This window comes from Moschus berezovskii, chromosome 10 (genome assembly GCF_049115385.1).
Source record: "Moschus berezovskii isolate FMDL1 chromosome 10, NW_MosBer_1.0, whole genome shotgun sequence".
NCBI lineage: Eukaryota > Metazoa > Chordata > Mammalia > Artiodactyla > Moschidae > Moschus > Moschus berezovskii.
In genome coordinates this window covers 101,980,023-102,000,604 of record NC_142469.1, presented here as the reverse complement: position 1 = coordinate 102,000,604, position 20,582 = coordinate 101,980,023, and the positions used below count along the sequence as shown (strand labels likewise).

Genomic DNA, 20,582 nt, shown 5'->3' with positions numbered 1-20,582 from the left:
GGCCTGAGGTGGGATCAGAGTCCCCCGCCCTGCACCCCGTGGGGAGGAGTAGAGCCCCTCTGTTCGAGAATGACCAGGGACAGGAAAAATCCGTGAACCGTGCAGGGTCCCTCTGGCTCAGAAACCAGAGATTTTTCAGAGCCTGTATTTACATAATTGCAGGCAGGCTTTTTTGAGATACTCACAGACAAGTAACTTGCAGACAGGTGGGTTTGAGAAACCGGGCTTTGTGGGCACAGCGTCATCTCAGTGATCTCATTCTCTAAGCAGGGGCTGACAGAATGAGGGCTGGCCTAGGGCCGGGGAGACTGGGCTTCAGTTCTGATTTCGGAGTTCTGATTGGTCCTGATAACGTCTCTTTATCCGGGCACGGGACCAAGAGGAAAACCGTGAGGATAACGAGATGGTGGAAGTGCTCTGTGAACACGAGGCATGACAGCCTCTCAATCGTCCTTGCTCTGGTGGTTTCCTTCCTCCCCAAACCAAAGACAGGATGTGCCCTTCCTCCTGCGACACCTCACACACCTTCCACCCTGACTGAGGAAGCTGTACCTTTTCCAAACTGCATCAGCGGGCACACCTGACATGCTGGAATCCTCAACTACTTACCACTCTGTCCCCCCACCATTAACAGAGGGTGTGGGCTCATGACAAACCGGTTGACATGCGTGAACACACCTGGCAAGTCATCTTCATCTTCACTGAAAACATTTGGGTTGAAGACAGGTAAATTAACGTAGTCCATGGAAATCTTCCGAACCTCCGGAAGATAGATGGTCATCTGCCGCGGCTGGAGATGCAGGAGGCTGGTTTTGTAGATTACTAGTGGGGAGGAGAAGGGAAGCATAGTCAACAGAGATGCGGCAGAGGACAGCCAAGGCGCCAGCAGAGCCCCTCGCGGGAAGGGAGATGGGGCCTGGTGGGTCTGCTGTCAGAAGACAGATCTCGCGCAGGCAGAGCCCAGGGCCCAAGGGCAGCTCTTCCAGGCACAAGACCGCCAACCCCAAACCCGGACACAGAGTGGACTCAGGAACGACAAACACCCGGACACAACAAATTCTCGGTCTACATGACAAATTGTCCAGCCACTCTGCCAGTAGTTTGTCTACAGAACCACATACATTTCACATGTTAAAGACAAATTCTGTTTTGGAATGAACTGGGTATGAGAAATTTATTTTGAAAAAAACCTCATTTGTAATCAGAAGGATAATTTAGTGAAAATAATTATGATAACCACAATGCCAAGCTCAAGGAATCAAATTCTGCTTTTATTCAGGACTGAATTCTTGTCTGACTTACTTTAAACATCAGGATAGAGACTTACAGGGAACTGCCACATGCTTTCTATAAGAGGGCTGAGTAAATGTGAGCAGTCAGAGCTACTCACTCGAGTTGGGTACAGAGACAGCCAGATGCTCTGGGTTCCTGCCCAGCTCTGTCCTCCCCTGGTTCCATTTTCCCCAATGTCTCAATCTTCCAACAGACATGACATTTAACTGGTATTCGAAAATGAAGTCTGTAAAGAATTACTGCTAAGAACTACACTAACAGTCAGCTAACTTGTTCTTATAGCCTTTATTGCTCTCTTCTTGACTTTCCTCATAAGTTTCTTTTGCCTCAAGAACTTGAAGATACTGGTACCAAAATCTGCCCACAGTAAAAGGCCAGAAATCAAAATGACCAGAAAACCTATCAGAGCTTTTGGCTATTTTTATCATGCAAGGCTTGTATAAAAAAAAAATGAAATCACGACTGGCAAAAAAAAAACCAATTTGAACAATAATTCTATTCTTCACTAAATCATGGTGGCTAGAGTCAAACTTTGGAGGGACAATACATGATAATCTTTTGGTGTTGTAAGAGCTCACTGTTAGTTTATGCCACTGGAGGTTGAAACCGATTCCTGAGTCTGAGTTCCGATGGGGGTGCAGTGCTTACCTGCACCGAGGTTGGTTGGCAGGAAAGCAGCCAAACCCACAATCTTAAATTTGGTTCCCCAGATATTAGACGTGACCTGAGCGAGATAGTTGTGCTGTGGGAAAAAGGAAGAAGAATCACAATCTGTTTCCATATTTTCTATCAATCACTTAAGAAGTAAGAATAATAATACTTTTTGCTTAAAAAGTTGCTGGTGGTAGCCAATGATGGAAATATTCATTCTCTGTGTTATTCCACTGTTTTCAAGACCAGACGCTGATGACAGCACACCAGCCCTGTTTTCAAATGGTGGCTCACGGGCTGTGGTTCTTGGGTCAGGAGCAAGGGGTGGATGGATCCCAGCGTGTCCGTGCGTGGGGAGGTTAAAAGGTCACAAGAGTGACTTGGGCACACTTTTCTTCGACTCTCCTTTTACCCAGTCACTTGAACTACAAGTGTACCAAGCTCTGACTCCACTCTTAGCCTTGATATTTTTCCAGGAAACATCAGTTGTACCGATGCCCGTGTGTCCCGAGACCACCCGATTATATTTTTTCATTCAATTAAATTTCAAAAAATTTTAAACGTTATCACTGTGCCCCAAACCACACATATACATAGGCTGTGTGTGTGTGTGCGCACGTGCGCACACAGGTGCAAAAGCAATCATAAAGCTGAATAAAATCCAGCTCCTCAAGAAAAGGGAACCCTCCAACACTGCTAGTAGAAACGAACGCTGGTGCAGCCACTGTGAGAAACAGTATGGAGGTTCCTCAAAACACTAAAAATTGAAATACCATATGATTCAGCAATTCCATTTGTGGGTACTGTCTGAAAAGAAAACCCTCAATACACTAATTTGAAAAGATATGTGCACTTCTAATGTTCAGAGCAGTATTATTTATAGCATCCAAGACATGGAGGCAACCTAACTACCCAACAATAGATAAATGGATAAAGAAGCTGTGGTAAACACACACACACACTAAAATATTACTCAGCCATAGAAAGAATGAAATATTAGCCATTTGCAATAACACGAATAGACCTGGAGGGTATATGCTAAGTGAAGTATGTCAGACAAATACTGCATGATTTCCCTTATACGTGGACTGCAAAAAACAAAACAAATGAACAAACATAAAACAGAAACAGATTCATGGGGAACAAACAGGTGGTTGCCGGGGTGGGGGTGGAGGGTGATGAGTGAAACAGGTGAGGGAGACTGAGCGCTACAACTCCAGTTATAAAATAAATACTTTCAGGGATGAAATGTACAGCATGGATAACATAGTCAATAATATTGTAATAACTTTGTATGGTGACAGCTAGTAAGCAGATTTATCATAGTGACCATTTTAAAATGAATAAAAATACCAAATCACTATGTTGTACACTAGGAACTAACAATACTATTGTAGGTCAATTACAGTTAAAAACAAAAGGCTATATACACACATATGTATACACATATACACTCAGCTTATAACCCAAGGGAGGAGATCAGGCTTGTAGTTATTCACACACAAGGGAGTCACCGAGAAAGGATAAGGGAGCATAAAAAGGACGCACTGGCCTTATTGTGGCTAAGCCAGGGAAGGAAGGCTTTGGACAGAGGTGGTTACAGTTGGAAACCTGAAGACAGAAACCACGGGAAGGGGACAAGAAGGTGGGCCCACTGACTGGGAGATGCAGGCAGAAAGTGGGAAGAGGGCAGTCAACCGCGAGGTAGTGGCCCCAGGGCGAAGGGGGCCAGGAGGGAGAGAGGCCGGCCAGACTGTGGGGCTGCGACCGGGGCTGGGCTCCTGGAACACTGGGAGTCACTGAGGGGTCAGGAGGTTGGGGGTCCTGTGGTGGATGTGAGGAGATGTCTCAAGCAGAGCTGCCTTGGAGAAGGCTCTTGTGGCAGCTGCATAGATCCCCAAGGTGGGAGGGAGGCCGAGTGGGACAAGGAGGCGGCAAGGGCCCTGAGGGGCTGCCGTCCCAGGCACGGAGACGGTTCCCAGGGCTCGGCTGTCCTCATGCACGTGCAGCGGGGAAGGGCAGCGGGGCTCTGATACCTGAGTGATGTCTTCAAAGGGGAGCTCCCTCCGTGCCAGGCTGGGTGAGCCAATGGACGGCTTGCGCACGGGCAGGCGAGGAGAGCGGGAGAGCTCCTGAGCAGCACGCGACAGCTTGGGGGACTTCCGGGCCTCAATGTTGATCCTGCAGAGACCAGGCTGGGGTCAGGCACCCACCCGTGGGCCCCCGGGCCCTCCTCACTCTCAAGCAGCCCCCGTGGACGCCACACTCTCAGGGGAGGGGCCCTCAATTTAATCAAGTCCATTCCGCCTGCTTTTTTGCCTTATGAACGTGAGGAAAGAAGGACAGAACTGTATGTGGAATAGTATATATTTTAAAATAAACTGCAGTTAGATCAAGTGATTCATTTGTAAGGAACTTTTACTTGAGGCTTCTCTGGTGGCTTAGATGGTAAAGAATCTGCCAGCAGTGCAGGAGACCTGGGTTCGATCCCTGGGTCAGGAAGATCCCCTGAAGAAGGGAATGGCTACCCCACTCCAGTATTCTTGCCTGGAGAATTCCAGGGACAGAGAAATCTGGCAGGCCCCAGTCCATGTGGTCGCAAAGAGTTGGACACGACTGAGCAACTAATGCTTTCACTTGAGAATTAACTTTAACTTTCTACTAATAGTGGGCCTCCCAGGGGGCTCAGTGGTAAAGCATCCACCTGCAGTGCAGGAGACATGGGTTCAATTCATGAATCAGGGAGATCCCCTGCAGAAGGAAATGGCAACCCACTCTAGTATTCTTGCCTGGGAAATCCCATGGATGGAAGAGCCTGGTGGGTTGCAGTCCAAGGGATTGCAAAAGTGTCAGACGTGACTTAGCAACTAACCAACAACAAATAGTATGTTTAGAAATGCATTCTGTCAGGGGTTTACAAAATTAATACTGGGGAAAATGGCGGGTGGAAAGAGTTATTTCTCACCTGAAGGCCACAACAACTTCACAGGTCCTCATACATGATGTTTGGATTTCAACAGACTGACCTAGCATTTCACCATTATATTTAAACTAAACTAGCAGATCTAAAGTTTTCCTTCAGTTTCCGTGGTTATGACATGGGGGACATGTGTTTAATGCCAATCTGCCCCAGAGAGTACAGTATTATAAAGATGAATATGGTAAGGCTGGAGGCATTCTACAACAGAAAAGCACTGAGCCTCACATATAACACTTGAGGACTCGATAAGACATCTAGGGCTGAGGAGGATGGAGCTGGTTAAAGCTCTGTGTTGAGGACAACCAGCCTGGCTGCTGGGTGGGGGGAGTCACTGGGAGACGGCAGGAAGGAGGGCCAGCTCTGGAGACTGCAACACCCAGGAACTTTAGAGGATATTTAGAGGTGAGGGTCTTAGTGATGATCAATGCATGCTTTAAGGAAATCGGTGTCCAGGTCAGGGAGCTGAGATGGGGAATGCCTGGTTTCTTATCTATAACAACATAGGCCCTTCCATCTACTTTCGGTGTTTTGCCATTCCTTAGGACAAACTTTAGGATTATTATTTTTTAGTTCACTACTTTCCCATTACAGAATTATAGGCATGTAATTGCCATTTTCTTTAACACATTACAGACACTGTAAAAACCTCTTCCTTACTCATCTCAAAGTAGAAGATAAAACAAGATTGAGAAAGGAGTAAGGCAAGACTGTCTGCTGTCACCCTGTTTAACCCATACACTGAGCACATCATGAGGAATGCCGGGCTGGAAGAGTTGTAGGCTAGAATCAAGATAGGTGGGAGAAACATCAACAAACTCAAATATGCAGATGATACCACTCTGATGGCAGAAAGCGAAAAGGAACTAAAGAGCCTCCTGATGAGGGTGAAAGAGGAGAGTCAAAGGGCCGGCTTAAAAATAAATATTAAAAAAACTAAGATCATGGCATCTGGCCCCATTACTTCATGGCAAATAGAAGGGGAAAGGTGGAAGTAGTGACCGATTTCCTCTTTGTGGGCTCTAAAATCACTGCAGACGGTGACTGCAGCTATGAAATTAGAAGACATTTGCTTCTTAGAAGGAAAGCTATTACAAACCTAGACAGTGTGTTGAAAAGCTGAGACACTGCTCTGCCGACAAAGGTCCATATAGTCAAGGCTATGGTCTTCCCAGTGGTCATGTACAGTCGTGAGAGCTGGATCGTAAAGAAGGCTGAGTGCCAAGAATTGATGCCTTCAAACTGTGGTGTTGGAGAAGACTTTTGAGAGTCCCTTGAATAGTAAGGAGATCAAACCAGCCAATCTTAAGGGAAATCAACCCTGAATACTCATTGGAAGGACCAATGCTGAAGCTGAAACTCCTGTATTCTGTTCATCTGATGCAAACAGCTGACTCAGTGGAAAAGTCCCTGATGCTGGGAAAGACTGAGGGCATAAGGAGAAGAAGGCATTAGAGGATGAGGCAGCAGGATGGTACCACCGATGCAATGAATATGAACTTGGGCGAACTTTGGGAGCTGGTGAGGGACAGGGACGCCTGGTGTGCTGCAGTCCGTGGGGTTGCAAAGAGTCGGACACGACTGGGTGACTGAACGACAATCTGACATTCTCTTTAACAGGTTACATATACTGTACACCCTCTCCCTTACTCTTCTCAAAGTGGAAGATAAAACAAGCTCCCTGGCTGTGACCCCCATGGCACCCACCATCGGTGCTGATCCCTGGTAGTCCTGCGTGCTTAGCAAACCTCCTCCTGGACGCCTTTCTCTGTCACAAAGGAGAGGATGAGGGAAGCTGAGGCGGCTGCAGGCAGGCTTTCCGGAGGAAGGGTGGGCACGCCTGCTGCCCGTGCCCCTCAGCTGTCGCTTTCAGTGGGGCTCTGCCACAGACACACCCCTGACACGCCTCCAGAGACACACAGCAGGGAGCACACTCCTGCATGCCCAGGTTACCTTGGGAGTTTGGGTGATTTGCTAGCTCGGGAGATTTTGGGAGACTTCTTGGCAGCCCAGTCATCACTCAGTTCAATGTCGCTGGAGTCTGAGCAGTTGCAGCTGTCGATCATGGTGGAAATCAAGCTGTTTCCATAGATTTCATCTGGTGAGACACCAAGCAGCAAAATTTAGGGGAGTGACACCAATGAGCCCCTAGCAGTGGTCGTTACTGGAAACCAGAGGACAGACTCACTCCACAGGCCATCATTCTCAGTCTAGAGGTTGAAACAGGAAGGAGCAGGACAGTTTTCCTTCTACGTTTTCATGCTATTCCAGTTTCTAAGTAACAGTGAGTGATTACTTCTACGGCTATCACCGTGGGTATGAACTATGACGCCTCTGGAATGTGCGGAACAGCCTGGCCTCACTTACTGTGTGAACAGCTGGGGCCAAACGGCTGTGCTCTCGCGCCACAGGCCGCCCCCGGTCCGAGCGGGCTCTCAGCAGCCCTGGCACCCAGGCCATGCAAGGGGCTCGCTGACTCAGTGCCCTCCCACCCGTCACTGCCCCCGGGGGGCCTGCTGCTGACCCAGGACCTCGGAAGGACCCCGCTCCCACCATGGGTTCCAGGCCTGCTCTGAGCAATGGCTGCAGAGGACCCCAGTGGGAGGACACTGAGCGGCATCTGTGGACTCCATGGGAGTCCGTTTGGGAGCCAGCTGGCCACCAGGCAAGCGATGGAGGCCCTGGCCTGAGGGCAACGTGCAGGGAGCGGGCCGCCACAAAGCCACAGAGCAGATAGAGTTCACGTTAGACTCTCCCCCAAAACACCCTTCTCCTGTGCTGACTTCCTCATCCCCTGGGGCTCCAAGAACATTACCTGGCAAAGTAATAATGAAGCTGAATGAAATTACGTCTAGAATGTGAGAGATCTGGTCGTTCAAAAGGGCTACTTATATCTACAAGGATGAGTCTGTTCATTCAAACCAGTCTCTAGGTTTCTGAGCATATGGAGGTGACATCTGCGGATAAGGGCCTCTCGGAGGCCATGGCAGGCAGAGCAGAACAGCCAGGCAGGGAGGCCGCCGACACCCTGTCTGCGTCACCACTACAGCCCTAAATTGCTGCCCAGACCAGGGAACACAACTCCTGCGCCCAGCAAGCCCCAGTGCTGGGCATCTGAGCCCCATCACCCACCCCAAGTAGTGCTTTATCTATAATTAGATGGTTATAAACTATTCCTGAATTAAAAGGAAGCTTGGCCACGATTCAGAAACCCCTGTGAGCCCACAGGACGCGTCCATGTGTTCCTGAGCACCGAGTCAGTCGACTGGCCTGAGCAAGTTCTGCAGCACAGCGTCCACTTAACACTGACCTACTTGTGCAGGCCAGGACTTCACCATCGCCACAGGACTCACTACTTGCTCTTTTTCTCACTAATGTCTTAGTCTGTTTGGGTTGCTGTAGTAATATGCCACACACTGGGTGGCTTATAAACAACAGAAATTAAAGTCTTGCAGTTTTAGAGGCTGGAAGTCCAAGGTCAGGGGGCCAGCATAGCTGGGTTCCGGTCCTGCCCTCTTTGGGATTGTGGACTACGGACTTCTCACTGTGCCCTCATGTGGCAGGAGGGGCCAGTAATCTTACTGCAGCCCTTTTTATAAGGCACTGAGCTCATGATATATAGGCCCTGCCCGCTTGAACTAATCACCTCCCCAAGGGCCCATCTCCTAATACTACTGCCATTTCAACCAGCTGAAACCAAGCTGTCAAACCAAACTGTCAGTGAGTTATTTTATTTTTCACAGCGAAAACGCTCAGAGCAAAGGTGTCTATGGAGCAAAGCTTATGGCAAAAATACCTCACACGGGCTTAGACAACAGAAATTTACTTTCTCAGCCTGGAGGCCGGAAGTCTGCGGTCAGGGTGCCAGCAGGATCAGGTTCTGGTGAGGGCGCTCCCGCTTCCTGCTGACAGTCCCACCTCACCGTGCCCTTACACGGCGTGCGCGTGTGGAGAGACCAGAGACCTCTCTCCTCCTTCCAAGGCCACGGTCATACGGGATTAGGGCCCCACCCTTACAGCCTCCTTCAGTTGTAATCACCCCTGAAAGCCCTGTCTCCAAACACAGTCTGCAGCACCCCAGCCTGTGCCCTGCTCAAATTCTTGTCCTTCTCCTATGCAAGATGCACTCACCCCGTCCCAGCAGCCCCCAAGTCTTCTGCCTCATTCCAGCATTAACACTCTCGTCTAAAGCCCAAGGTCCTGTGTAAATGTCATCTAAGTTAGACGTGGGGGAAACACCATGTACAATTCACACTGAAGCAAAACTCCTTTCCAGCTGTGCAGCAGTGGAAGCAGACAAGCTATGTGTGTCCAAAGTACAGCTGTGGGGACAGGCGCAGGGGACAGTCCCGTCCAAAGGGAGAAGAGAGAGGGAGGAAAGAAAGGGAGGCGCCCAGAGAGAGCCGTGCAGGGAGCATTGGGGCCCGCCCACGGAGACCAGTCGGGGGAGCTCCTGGAAGGAAGGGCTGGCCCATCGTGCTAGATCTCCATGGATGAGTGGGACTTTACGCGGCAGGTAGCTAACGAGCAGCTAATGGTAGATGAGCAAGGGGCAGAAGGAAGATTCTAGAGGGAGGCTGAGGAGTGGGCTGGAGGTTCAGATACTTTAACTCTCTCGTTCCCTCTGGGGGGCGGGCAGAGACAGCACCCTACTACTGCCTTCTGATCGTCTCCACAGCACATAAGGTCCTCAGCAAATACCTGATAAGTAATCCACAGGGGCAGCTGCTGGCTGCCTCTCACCACAGCCCCGACCCCACGGAGCCCTGTGGAACGCTGTCACAACCCCGGCAGAAGAAGCATTTAGAGAAGCCTTAACTTTTAACAGAGAAATGGAGCAGCTCCAAGGCCAGCTCACGTCTCATCCGCAGGCCCCGCCTCTGCACAGGCTGCCGCGCCCCGGGGGAGGGCCCCACCTGCTCTGCCGTCGGTCCGCGGGTCCATGATGACGAACTCGGGCCGCAGCCTGCTGACGCGCCGGCCCTTGAGGATGGGCAGCAGCCCGCCCAGGTGTTCCAGGTACAGCGTGTAGCTCGGGCCGCCCACCTCCGGGTCGTCCTCCGTGCGCTTCACTGTGCAGTGCAGCCGCTCGCTGCCGGCCGATGCGTAGCTGACGAAGTCCCGCATGTTGCTGGGGTCTGGAATCGGGGGCTGGAGGCAAGACATGGAAACAAGAACTTGTGGGCCTCACCAGTGACTCTGCACTGGCTGTGGCTCAGGGGGCACATGGGACTCTCCCAAGAGCTTTCACAGAGACCTCAGCCAGGACCCCACCTCAGACAGTGGAACTGGAACCTGCAGGCGGGCCTGGGCACGGGCATATTCTCAAAACTCCCCAGGTGACTCCACTGTGCAGCCAGGGTTGAGAAACGCTACTGCAGAACCGAGACTGTAAACCAACTCCAAAAAAATCATAACAGGTTCTAAAACTCTAATGTTTTAGAGAAAAAGTAACCAACAAGCCAATGTGATACTTAGAAGCAAAACAGAAAACAAAAAAAAAAAGAGAATATTGTACAGAAAAGAACCTAAGGAGCAGAGGGAGGCCCAGAGGGTAGGAGGGAAAGCCGCCCTTAAACAGCGACTGGCAGCACAGTCCACCCACTCTGAGAACAGACTAGCTTCTGGGTTACCACCAGGTTATAGCTGGCAGCCAGTGCTACGTGGGGTCAGCCTCCTGAGCACAGGGGAGAGGAGAACAGACCTTAGGACCGAACGGGACTCCATATTGACCACTCCTGTAACTGTGGATGAAGAGCTATCTGACTTGCAGGAACACGTGCCCTACTCTCGCACATGGGAATCACGGCAGTGGCTGCCATGGAGTCAGGACTGAACCGACAGACTGGTCATGGGGAGGGCCACGGCAGTCATGCTCGGAACGCTACCATTGCCACGAGAGGCTCAATTCCATCACCCAGGACCAATCCCCCTTGGACACGGATGCGAGAGGTGGACCGCCCCAGGGGAAGACCACGGCGGACTATGGGCACCGCCTGACTGATGCTCTGTTTGCAGACTCTCCCCCATCTCCCTGACCCCACCCTTCTCCCCGCGGTCCTTCAGGTGCAGGCGGGCAGGGTGAGGGAGGAGGAGGCGGGGGGCTTCACCTTGATGGTGGGGATGAAGGCAGTGGAGAGGTAGGAGCAAAGGCGGGGGGGCAGGGTCAGCTTGCTGACGTCCTTGTCCTCGCGGAGGGTGCTGGCGATGGCCTGCTGGCACAGCAGCTGCAGGCTGGACACTCGATGCTCCACGCGCACCACGTACAGGGCTGGTCCCGATGCCATCAGCAGCCGTGAGTCCCGGTGTCCCCAGCAGATGGAGACGATGGGGCGCTGCCGGGGAGGGGAGGGAGGGCAAGTCAGCCTGGACTCTTGAGAAAGCAAACCAAGGTCACGCACCCCGTGTCAAGCAAAACAAAGTCATCTCACAGATCTGCAGCATGTTGGTTTTAAAAAGCACAATAGAGAACATTAAATCCATATGATAAAGAGTCAGTACTGCTGGTGAATAGCAGTTAGGTCCCCAGGCCAGAGCCCAAAGCACCAGAACGGTGTTACGAAATTCTTTCACATGGATTATCTCATTAAATTTGGTGACAAAAAAACCTAACTGAGCTTCATATAATGACATTTCTGCCAGGGATACACTTAACCTGGGGTCCAGCAACTCCTTTTCCTTACTGAGGCCCTGACTACTTGGGTCCTGAAGGAAACAGCAGCAGGCCAAGGCTTGGAGGAATGGTGAGAAGGGAGACCAAAGAGCCCTGACTTCAGTCCTGACAAGGGCCGTCCCAGATAGTCAGCCTGACACTGGACTCAGGTCACAAGCTTGTGACCCGGGGAATATTATATAACCCTGGAAGTCTTGTACTTTTTCACGAGTAAAATGGGAGCTGTGAGGATTAAAGAAGATGAAAGATAATAGTGCTTCTGGGACCCATCACAGGTGACAACCCACAGATTCTCAGCTATCCTTGAGCTGACAGGGCAGGAAAGGGCAGAGAGAGGAACACAGTTTCTGTGGCAGCTGCTCTAGGGGTCTGTGGATGTTATTCGCTTTGAAAAGGAAGGATGATAGCCAAATATGCGAGTCAGAAACTGGCTGCATCGGGGAAAAGAAATCCAAAGCTCAGGGGGTTCCATCAGCCAACGAAGAAAGAAAGAAAGAGGTGGAGGGCTGTGATAGAGAAGCAGCGAGAGAATCTGCTCCTTCTGATCCAGGCAGATGGAGTCCTAATTTAATGGAGTCCTGAGGGGCTGCCAGGATCGGAAGTGGGGACACCAGATCTTGCATATGAAACGGATAGGAGGAGAACCTTCAAGACACTCCAGTGACAATCGTCGAGATAAAAGGAACACATGAAGACACTAGCTTAAAATAGCCTTCAGGGTCAGCTAATTCACACACACCACAAAATCCTTTTATACCTCGTGGACACTTGCACAGGTGATTACATGTCACCCTCCTCTTTATGATGTTCAGTTCCTGCTGGCACTCACCTTCTTGTGCTGATCACCTGTGCCCCAGCCTACAGAGCCCTCACTACAAGTGCTGTGTTGTTTCAGAAAGCACAGGAGTCAAGGTGGTGGCACAGACACAGGGTGGTCATGCCCACAGACACAGGGTGGGGGCGCCTCGATCCAGCGGCCTCGCCCTCAGCGATTTCTGGGGCCCCATCTGTAGGTGGAACAGGCATTCCCCAGTCTCGCCCAACCCAGCCTCACACACGGGGCATGGATCGGCTGCAGCCGAAGAGAACCATGTCTGCCCAATATTCTCTTCCAGCAAACCTGGATACACACGACTCCCACAGATGATGTTTTTGTTTGAACAGCTGTCATCTGCTAGGGAAAAACTCAGATGAAATCTGTAGGCTTCATCGCTTTCTCAAATCGCACAAAATGACTATTTTCAGAACCAAGGCTAGAGGTATGGAGTTGATAACATTCAGATCTTACTCTGTGCAGGTATTCTGCACGTAAATCTGAGGCACAAGACAAGACACTGAGCTGCGTTTCGGGAGCACCGGTGTGGCGGGAACTGGGTGCCTTGGTGAATGAGCTGGACAGACACAGGTGCCCCCAGACTGGAGATGCACGACGTTCACAGGGAGCTCGGGGAGCAGCTGTGGATGGTCAGGCTGCCCTCCCTCTGCGGCAGACGCCAGCCCCTTATGAGAAGGGGGAGTCTGCTCCCTCGGCCTCCCTGGCCACGGCGTCATGGATGGTCAACGGCCGGTTTCAACCCCTTACAGCTCATGAAGAGACACCAAGGAGCTCCTGACCTCACCTCCTGCTGCCACACAATCCATGCTGTGTGTCCACCAATCATACTCGCCTATGAGCTGTCATCAGTCCATCAGTGAGTCCCTGTAAAGTGTATGTAGTGGGCCGGACACCTGCTGGGCATCTGGGGATTGACACAGAAGAAAAGGAATTCCCTGCTTCATGTGGCTGAGGCTCCAAGGAAGGAGGGGAGACAGGAGGGTCTTGGGCTCTGTGACCGGGACGGACTGTCTGATGGTGTCAGATGGTGACCACGCTGCAAGGTAACAGCAGTAAGATAAGGGGCCAGAGGAAGAGCAGGGGTCATTTCAGGCAGGGGGGCAGAGAAGGTGTCCCCGGAGGAAGTCTCAGCTGAGGCCTGACACGAGGGAGCTGTGGACGTGGACACAAGGATGATGCCTGTGACTGGAGCCCAAAGCTTCCCACTACTCCACTATCTGTGTGCACTGCATGGGGGTCTCTGAAAACTCAATGAAGTGAAAGTCGCTCAGTCGTGTCCGACTCTTGACGACCCCATGGCCCATACAGTCCATGGAATTCTCCAGGCCAGAATACTAGTGCGTAGCCTATCCCTTCTCCAGCGGATCTTCCCGACTCAGGAATCGAACTGGGGTCTCCTGCATTGCAGGCAGATTCTTTACCAACTGAGCTATCAGGAAAGCCCCTAAACACTTGAGGGGAATAAAAATAAAAAGCAGGATGTCCTTCCCTTGTTAAAGATAAGCTGTTCAAGTGGGATTTGAGTCAACAGACCACAAAAGGGTCAAACCAGCTACACTGGCCCGAGAGAGAGAAAAGGTGGCCCCCCCAGTTACGTGGTTTATGGGTGATGAGGCCCTGCTGGGGAGTCAGACCCCGGGAATGTCAGAGAGGTCTCCTGTTACCCAATCACCTGCCCTCCTTTCTGTTGTTCTTTATAGTCACTCAGTCGTGTCTGACTCTTTGCAACACCATGGACTGTAGCCCGCCAGGCTCCTCTGTCAATGAGATTTCTCAGGCAAGAATACTGCAGTGGGTTGCCATTTCCTTCTCCAGGGTGTCTCCCCAATCCAGGGACTGAACCCACATCTCCTGCATTGGCAGGCAGGCTTTTTTGTCTTTTACCACTAAGCCACCAAGGAAGCCTGAGCTTCCCCTAAGAAAGTGGGTATCTCTTTCAGAGGAAATACACTTCAAATGTTTCAGAGCCCCGGACAGAAGAGGGTATTCAACATTTATACAAGCATGTATACAGAAGGAAAGCCTTCAAGAACAGTTCACTTGTAAACAGACCAAGGTGGTGACTAGTCATCGTAAAACTGTGCTGGTTGGTGCCATGGACAGTTCTGAATATTAAGCTATAATGATTTGACCAAAAACTAAGCCACAATAATAAAAGCTGGCTGAGGACTCACTCACCCAAACCTCCATTTAAAAAAAACATGAACCATTCTTAAATTTTGTAAGCAGACAACCCCGAAAAGAACTTTTTCATCTATTTACAGCAAACAACGGGAAAAGCATACCTATGCCAGCTTTGTGAGAACAGGCAGAGATAATTCTCAGCAAAAGGAGGCAAGTACAGTTTTTGCTAAAAGAATCTTCTTCAAGAGCACAGAAAGTCAATGACCATAATCACTCACTTGACTTTTCAGTGCCCACACTATCTTCCTCCTCTTTTTTTTACCCCAATATCTTATATCAGTATCTGAACCTTACAGAATGTAAGGTGATTCTACCAATCTGCCTTTAATACAGAAAAAGTTCATAAAGTAAAACACACAAACCCCCAAAATCCAACAATCCAACCAAACAAAATCAAACCAAACACACTGATCTGAATTACTGAAGCCTTTGAACTGCAGTCAGTGATGCTAACCCTCAAACTCTGTGGTCAGATTATCAGATATGCAATTACATATGTGCGTACTAAGCCAATTCAATCGTGTCTGACTCTTTGCAACCCGATGGACTGTAGCCCACCAGGCTCCTCTGTCTATGGGATTTCCAAGGCAAGAATGCTGGAGTGTGTTGCCATGCCCTCCTCCAGGTACTTCTGACCCACGGATCGAACTTTCATCTCTGGCATCTCCTGCATTGGTGGGCAGGTACCCCCAATTACATACGGATGGTCACAGATAGCAGCTGGTGAGATGGACTCTAGGCTTTTAAAGTATGACAGGCAGGAAGGAAAGGAAGATGAATTAGAGTTTATTTCCTTCTAAGAGCATCAGCCTCAGGCGTTGTTGCTGTGAGTAACTTAGGAGAATCAGCTTTAAAGCAAGGCTGCCACCAGTCTGTGCCGGGCACTGGCTTTGTGTGCAATAACCTACAATCTCATTAACTTGGAAATAAATTATCCAATCTAAACTGCATTTAGTTCTTTTTATAAACAGCCCAATAAGCTGCCTAACTTCCTTCCTGCCATATAAACGTTCCTGCCTTTGGACAACTTGAACAGCACAGTACAGACACGTGATTCTAGAATCATTACAGATGACAGTTAAGCTGCTGCCACACGCAATCGATACTGTACTTGGTTTTTAACAGCATCATTATTTAACTGTATATTATTGAGGCAATTTTTCAATGGCTGAAACAGACCCTCAAATGAAAAGATTCAACAATTTACTAAAATGCAGGGATGCTATGTGAATATCTTTCCCCAAAGGTAGATAAGATAGCCAGTCTGCCTCTTATCCCTGAGCCTCAAATGGCTTAAACTCAGGACCTATGCTAGTTTCATGTGATAGCTGATGAGAATTCTTGCAAATGGTTAAGGTTGTTGAGCTTCTACTGCATTCTAAGCACAGTGAAGATCAGAAAAATAGAGAAACTGTGGTCTTTGACATTAAGAAAGTAAAACAAGTAAACAAAAAAAGTGTAATACGTGCCAGAGGTAGTAAACACCCTGAAGGTTCACAGAGAAGAGGGGTCGCAGTCTGTGGGCAGATTTACCAAAGGAGGCGACTGTGTGTGCAACAGAGACGATGAAGTTCCCCAAGCTGAAATGGCCGGGAAGGACAGTCTCTGTAGAGGGGGATGCAACGCAGGTGGGAAGGATGCCCTGAGTCAGACAGACTCATGGACGATGCTCAGTGCACTGGGAGTGTATTTCACCGCTTCAATTCACAAATGCTCTAATAGACATAAAAGATCTTAAGTCAGAAAGGGCTGAGAGTTCCCAAGCTCTCCTACTTGTCTCTCAGTTAGCCTAGAGACAGAAAGCTGGCATGAGATCTGATTGAGGGCACACAGTCTACCGGGTCAAATATTCAACAGAAAGAACTAAATAACGGTCCATCTGTCAATCCACTGAACATGTACTTACTGAGCACCTACACTAAGTTCCAGGAAATAGACTGGCAGCAGGGTCACAGTTACAGTGTAAGCAAGGTAACCTCTTCTTCAATCTCAAACACACAGGGACTCTAACATCTACATTTACTTTGCCACGCACACTGGCCTCCTGCTAATGGCCTCAACTCTGCTCCACTTCAGCACTCCCTGGGTTCGCCTCATCATTTGGAACCACTTCACTTCTAAAGCAGGAGTTTGAATTTCCTATCCAAGCACAGCTTCCCACCCTGTGTTTATCACTTTCTCTGAAAATGCCTGAGTATGACTCTTTTCTTGCCACTCTCAGGTCACAGAGCTTCTTCCCACTCCAGCTCCGTGGCTGCCCATTGCTCTATCACCTTCTTCCCAGTCCCCTAAGTTCCTTCCATTCTTTACCTTTCTGCTACATGAATTTCTCCGATTCCTAGTATCAGGCAGTTTGTACCACTTCTGCCTCTAGGGGTTGCAGAGGCGGCCTGGGCAATGCTGAATCTCAGTTTAAAACCACGCTGCCCTTCTCTGGCTGGGGCGTAACTCCAGCTCGTTACCTTGACTGATTCCCGCATCGCCTCCTATACCCCAGCACTCAGAGCTCAGAGCTCACGGCCCAGCTGCATAGGAGCCCCACAAAATATGTTTGCTGGATGCTTAAACAGATGGACAAACAAATAAGCTTATCTGCTCACAGAAGATTTTACATTGTTGAAAGATACATTGAAATCCTGTAACTTGGGACCTTCCCAGCAGTCCAGTGGTTAAGAATCTGCATATCCACTGCAAGGGGCTCAGGACCGATGCCTGGTTGGGGAACTAAGATCCCACATGCCATGCAATGCAGCCTATATAAATAAATAAATAAAACTAATACCAATAAACATCTTTTTTTCAAAAAAAATCCTACAACTCAACAACAAAAACGAGAAATCTAGTTAGGAAATGGGCAATGGCCTTGAACAGACATTTTTCTAAGGAAGATATACACATGGTCAACAAGTACATGAAAAGATGCTCAACGCAACTAATCAGCTGCTGCTGCTGAGTCACTTCAGTCGTGTCCGACTCTGTGCGACCCCATAGACGGCAGCCCACCAGGCTCCCCCGTCCCTGGGATTCTCCAGGCAAGAACACTGGGGTGGTTTGCCATTTCCTTCTCCAATGCATGAAAGTGAAAAGTGAAAGTGAAGTCGCTCGGTCGTGTCCAACTCTTCACGACCCCATGGACTGCAGCCTACCAGGCTCCTCCGTCCATGGGATTTTCCAGGCAAGAGTACTGGAGTGGGGTGCCACTGCCTTCTCCAATTAATCATCGGGGATACACAAATCAAAACCACAGTGAGAGCCACCTCACGACCATCTGGATGGCTACCACCAAAAAGCCAGAAAACAATAAGAGCTGGCGAGGACGTGGGGGGGTCTCTGTGTACTTCTGGTGGGAGTGTAAACTGGAGTACCCACTGTGGAAACAGTATGGAAGCACCTCAGAAAGTTAGAAATAGAATTACCATATAACATAGCAATTTGACTTCTGGGCATTTATCCAATAGAACTGAAAGCAGCATCTCAAAGAGATATTTGTATATCCCTGTTCACAGCAGCATTATTCATAATAGCCAAAGCTGGAAGAAAACCAGACATCCACTGATGGATGAATGGATGAACAAGGTGTAGTTGTACACATACAACAGCATATTCTTCAGCCTTAAAAAGGAACGAACTTCTGACACAGGCTACAATGTGGGTGAAATAAGCCAGACACAGACAGACAGACACTGCGTGGCTCCACTCACATGAGGTATGCAGAACAGTCAAAGTCATAGGAACACGAAGGCACAGTTTCAGTTTTACTCGATGAAACAGCTCTGCAGATTGGTGACACAATAATGCAATACACTTAAAAAATGGTTGGGACAGTAAATGTGTATTTTACTACAATTAAAAATATATGTATTTAGATAATGAGTGCCAGCATCTGGATTCCCAGGTGGCTCAGGGGTAAAGACTTCACCTGCCAATACAGGAGACACAGGCCACACAGGTTTGATCCCTGGGCAGGTAAGAGCCCCTGGAGGAGGAAACGGCAACCCACACTAGCAATGCTTGCCTGGAGAACCCCATGGACAGAGGGGCCTGGGGGTTACAGTCCATGGGGTCGCAAAGAGTTGGCCATGACTGAGCACACACACAACTACAAATTCCTACAATCTGGCACAGCTGTCTCTGATGAGCTGGGTCAGACTAGAACGTAAGTCCTTAGTTTCTCATCACCCCATCAACCATCAGCTCACTCTCAGACCTATGTCCACTACACCTCCATGACAGCAGAACTGTGTCTCCACTGTAACTGATCCACACCAGAAATGAGGCAGTCTACAAATTTCTGGGAAATAAGAACAAACAGAAAGGGGCCTACATGTGCACACTTTCTTAAAGATCTTTAAGCTTTTCTATTTATTATTTAACAATAATTTAGCTTAAATGTAAAAGTATATTACTGGCATAACAAACAAAATCAGAATAAATAAATGAAGATGCACCATTTACTTCTCTGCAAGTTGCAGATTTTTACTTTGTAATGATGATAAACACTAGCTCACTCTGCTTACTCTGTCCACCATTTAGGAATGGAAATGGGTACATTTTGGTTAAAAGGCAAAAAGTTCTTTTTCCTTTACTTCTTCTGGTTTATACCCTATAATTGAACTTATGATCAACAAAAGATTAAAGTCTGCCAAAGATAATTACAACGAGTAGACGCAGTTCACCAGTACTTAATGGAAGTTGGGGGCAAATTTCCGACACATATCCTTACTTGCACAAGCGTGTCCAGTGTAAAGATGTGCTCCCCACGAATATTGTAGAACTTGACCATGGCACTCTTCAGCAGAGGGCCATTGGGGAGGTCACTGAGCTGGCTTGGGCGTTCCATACCAGCAACTGCCAGGAGGTCTCCCTGCGTGCACCACTGGGCCACCACCTCTGCAACGACAAAGAGGGAGACGGTCAACGTGAGCTGGTGGGGGGCGGGGGGTGGCGTCCGTCCTGAACTCTCATTTCAGTAGCTTAAGAAAGGGAGCCACTCAGCGCGTATGATGGCGTCAAAGTTTCTCTTGTGAAGACAAGGGAGACTCTGAACACAGATGCTCACTACATGGGTGGGGACTGCAGTTTCCCCTGAAAAGCACCTAAACCAGGCAAAAACCACACAGGATACATCTACTGCAGTACCAGCACTTCCATGATGGGAAGGGCACGCCTACGAGAGTGCAGGTAAGATCAGAGGACCCACCACTGTCCATCCTGAGTGTCCTTCCCTTTGCCGTGACCCCTATTCCCAGAGAGGACACAAGAGAGTTTACAAAAGCTCCCAGTGAAATGCAAATCAAGAGCAAAGCCTAAGTTTAATTCATTCCATGTTCTGTGCACTACTAGCCAGATGAAGTTCGGATAAAGGATGGGTCTGCGCATCGAGGCCCTGACTTTCACCCAGCACCCAGGTTATGTGATGTGGGGTCTCAGAAAAGAAGACGATCCCTCTGCTGGATGGCAGTGTCATCAAACACACTGTCACAGTGATGTGATGCTCACCTATGAGCCATTCAGGACCTAGAAGAAACGGCTATTAGATGTTGTGTCTAATTCCAATGCAAGCGATTCACTTATTCTTGCTGGTAAAACAAGCTGCTGGTACAGTAAGATTTACAGCATAGCTTGTTTTCCCTCAAGATCCTAAAACTGGATCTGGCTTATCCAATTATCCCTGAAATCTGGAAGTCCGCGGCCAATTCTGCAGAGAGGCTGGCGTTGAAAGGCGCACCCCCAAGACAGGGACGGATTTCAGAACCTGGTTCAGGTTTCAGCAGTTCCTGAGCTCCACCCGTGATCACAGCAGCTCTCTCTTATTTGCATGCGGCACCAATTCTGACATCAACACCAAGCACATTCTGAGGTCACCAAAGTTCCCCAGTCTCCCTGGAAGACTGAAATAGCAGTCCTGGGAGAAGACAGCTCTCCGGACCCCAGGAAGTGAGGGCCCGCTTGTCAAGTCAGCTGCAGAC

At 49.2% G+C, this 20,582-nt stretch overlaps 1 protein-coding gene across 2 annotated transcripts in view; it reads right to left on the bottom strand.

Annotated features, from left to right (window-relative positions):
• Nucleotides 1-20,582, bottom strand: part of TULP4 (TUB like protein 4) — a 192,626-nt gene that overhangs the window by 8,094 nt on the left and 163,950 nt on the right. For both annotated transcript variants that reach the window (XM_055433075.2, XM_055433076.2), the window contains exons 7-13: nucleotides 19,337-19,503; nucleotides 11,032-11,256; nucleotides 9,838-10,072; nucleotides 6,875-7,019; nucleotides 3,981-4,125; nucleotides 1,942-2,035; nucleotides 679-822 (exon numbers count right to left, since the gene is read on the bottom strand). In XM_055433075.2, the coding sequence (XP_055289050.2) occupies nucleotides 679-822; nucleotides 1,942-2,035; nucleotides 3,981-4,125; nucleotides 6,875-7,019; nucleotides 9,838-10,072; nucleotides 11,032-11,256; nucleotides 19,337-19,503 (1,155 nt within the window). The remainder of the gene's footprint in view (nucleotides 1-678; nucleotides 823-1,941; nucleotides 2,036-3,980; nucleotides 4,126-6,874; nucleotides 7,020-9,837; nucleotides 10,073-11,031; nucleotides 11,257-19,336; nucleotides 19,504-20,582) is intronic.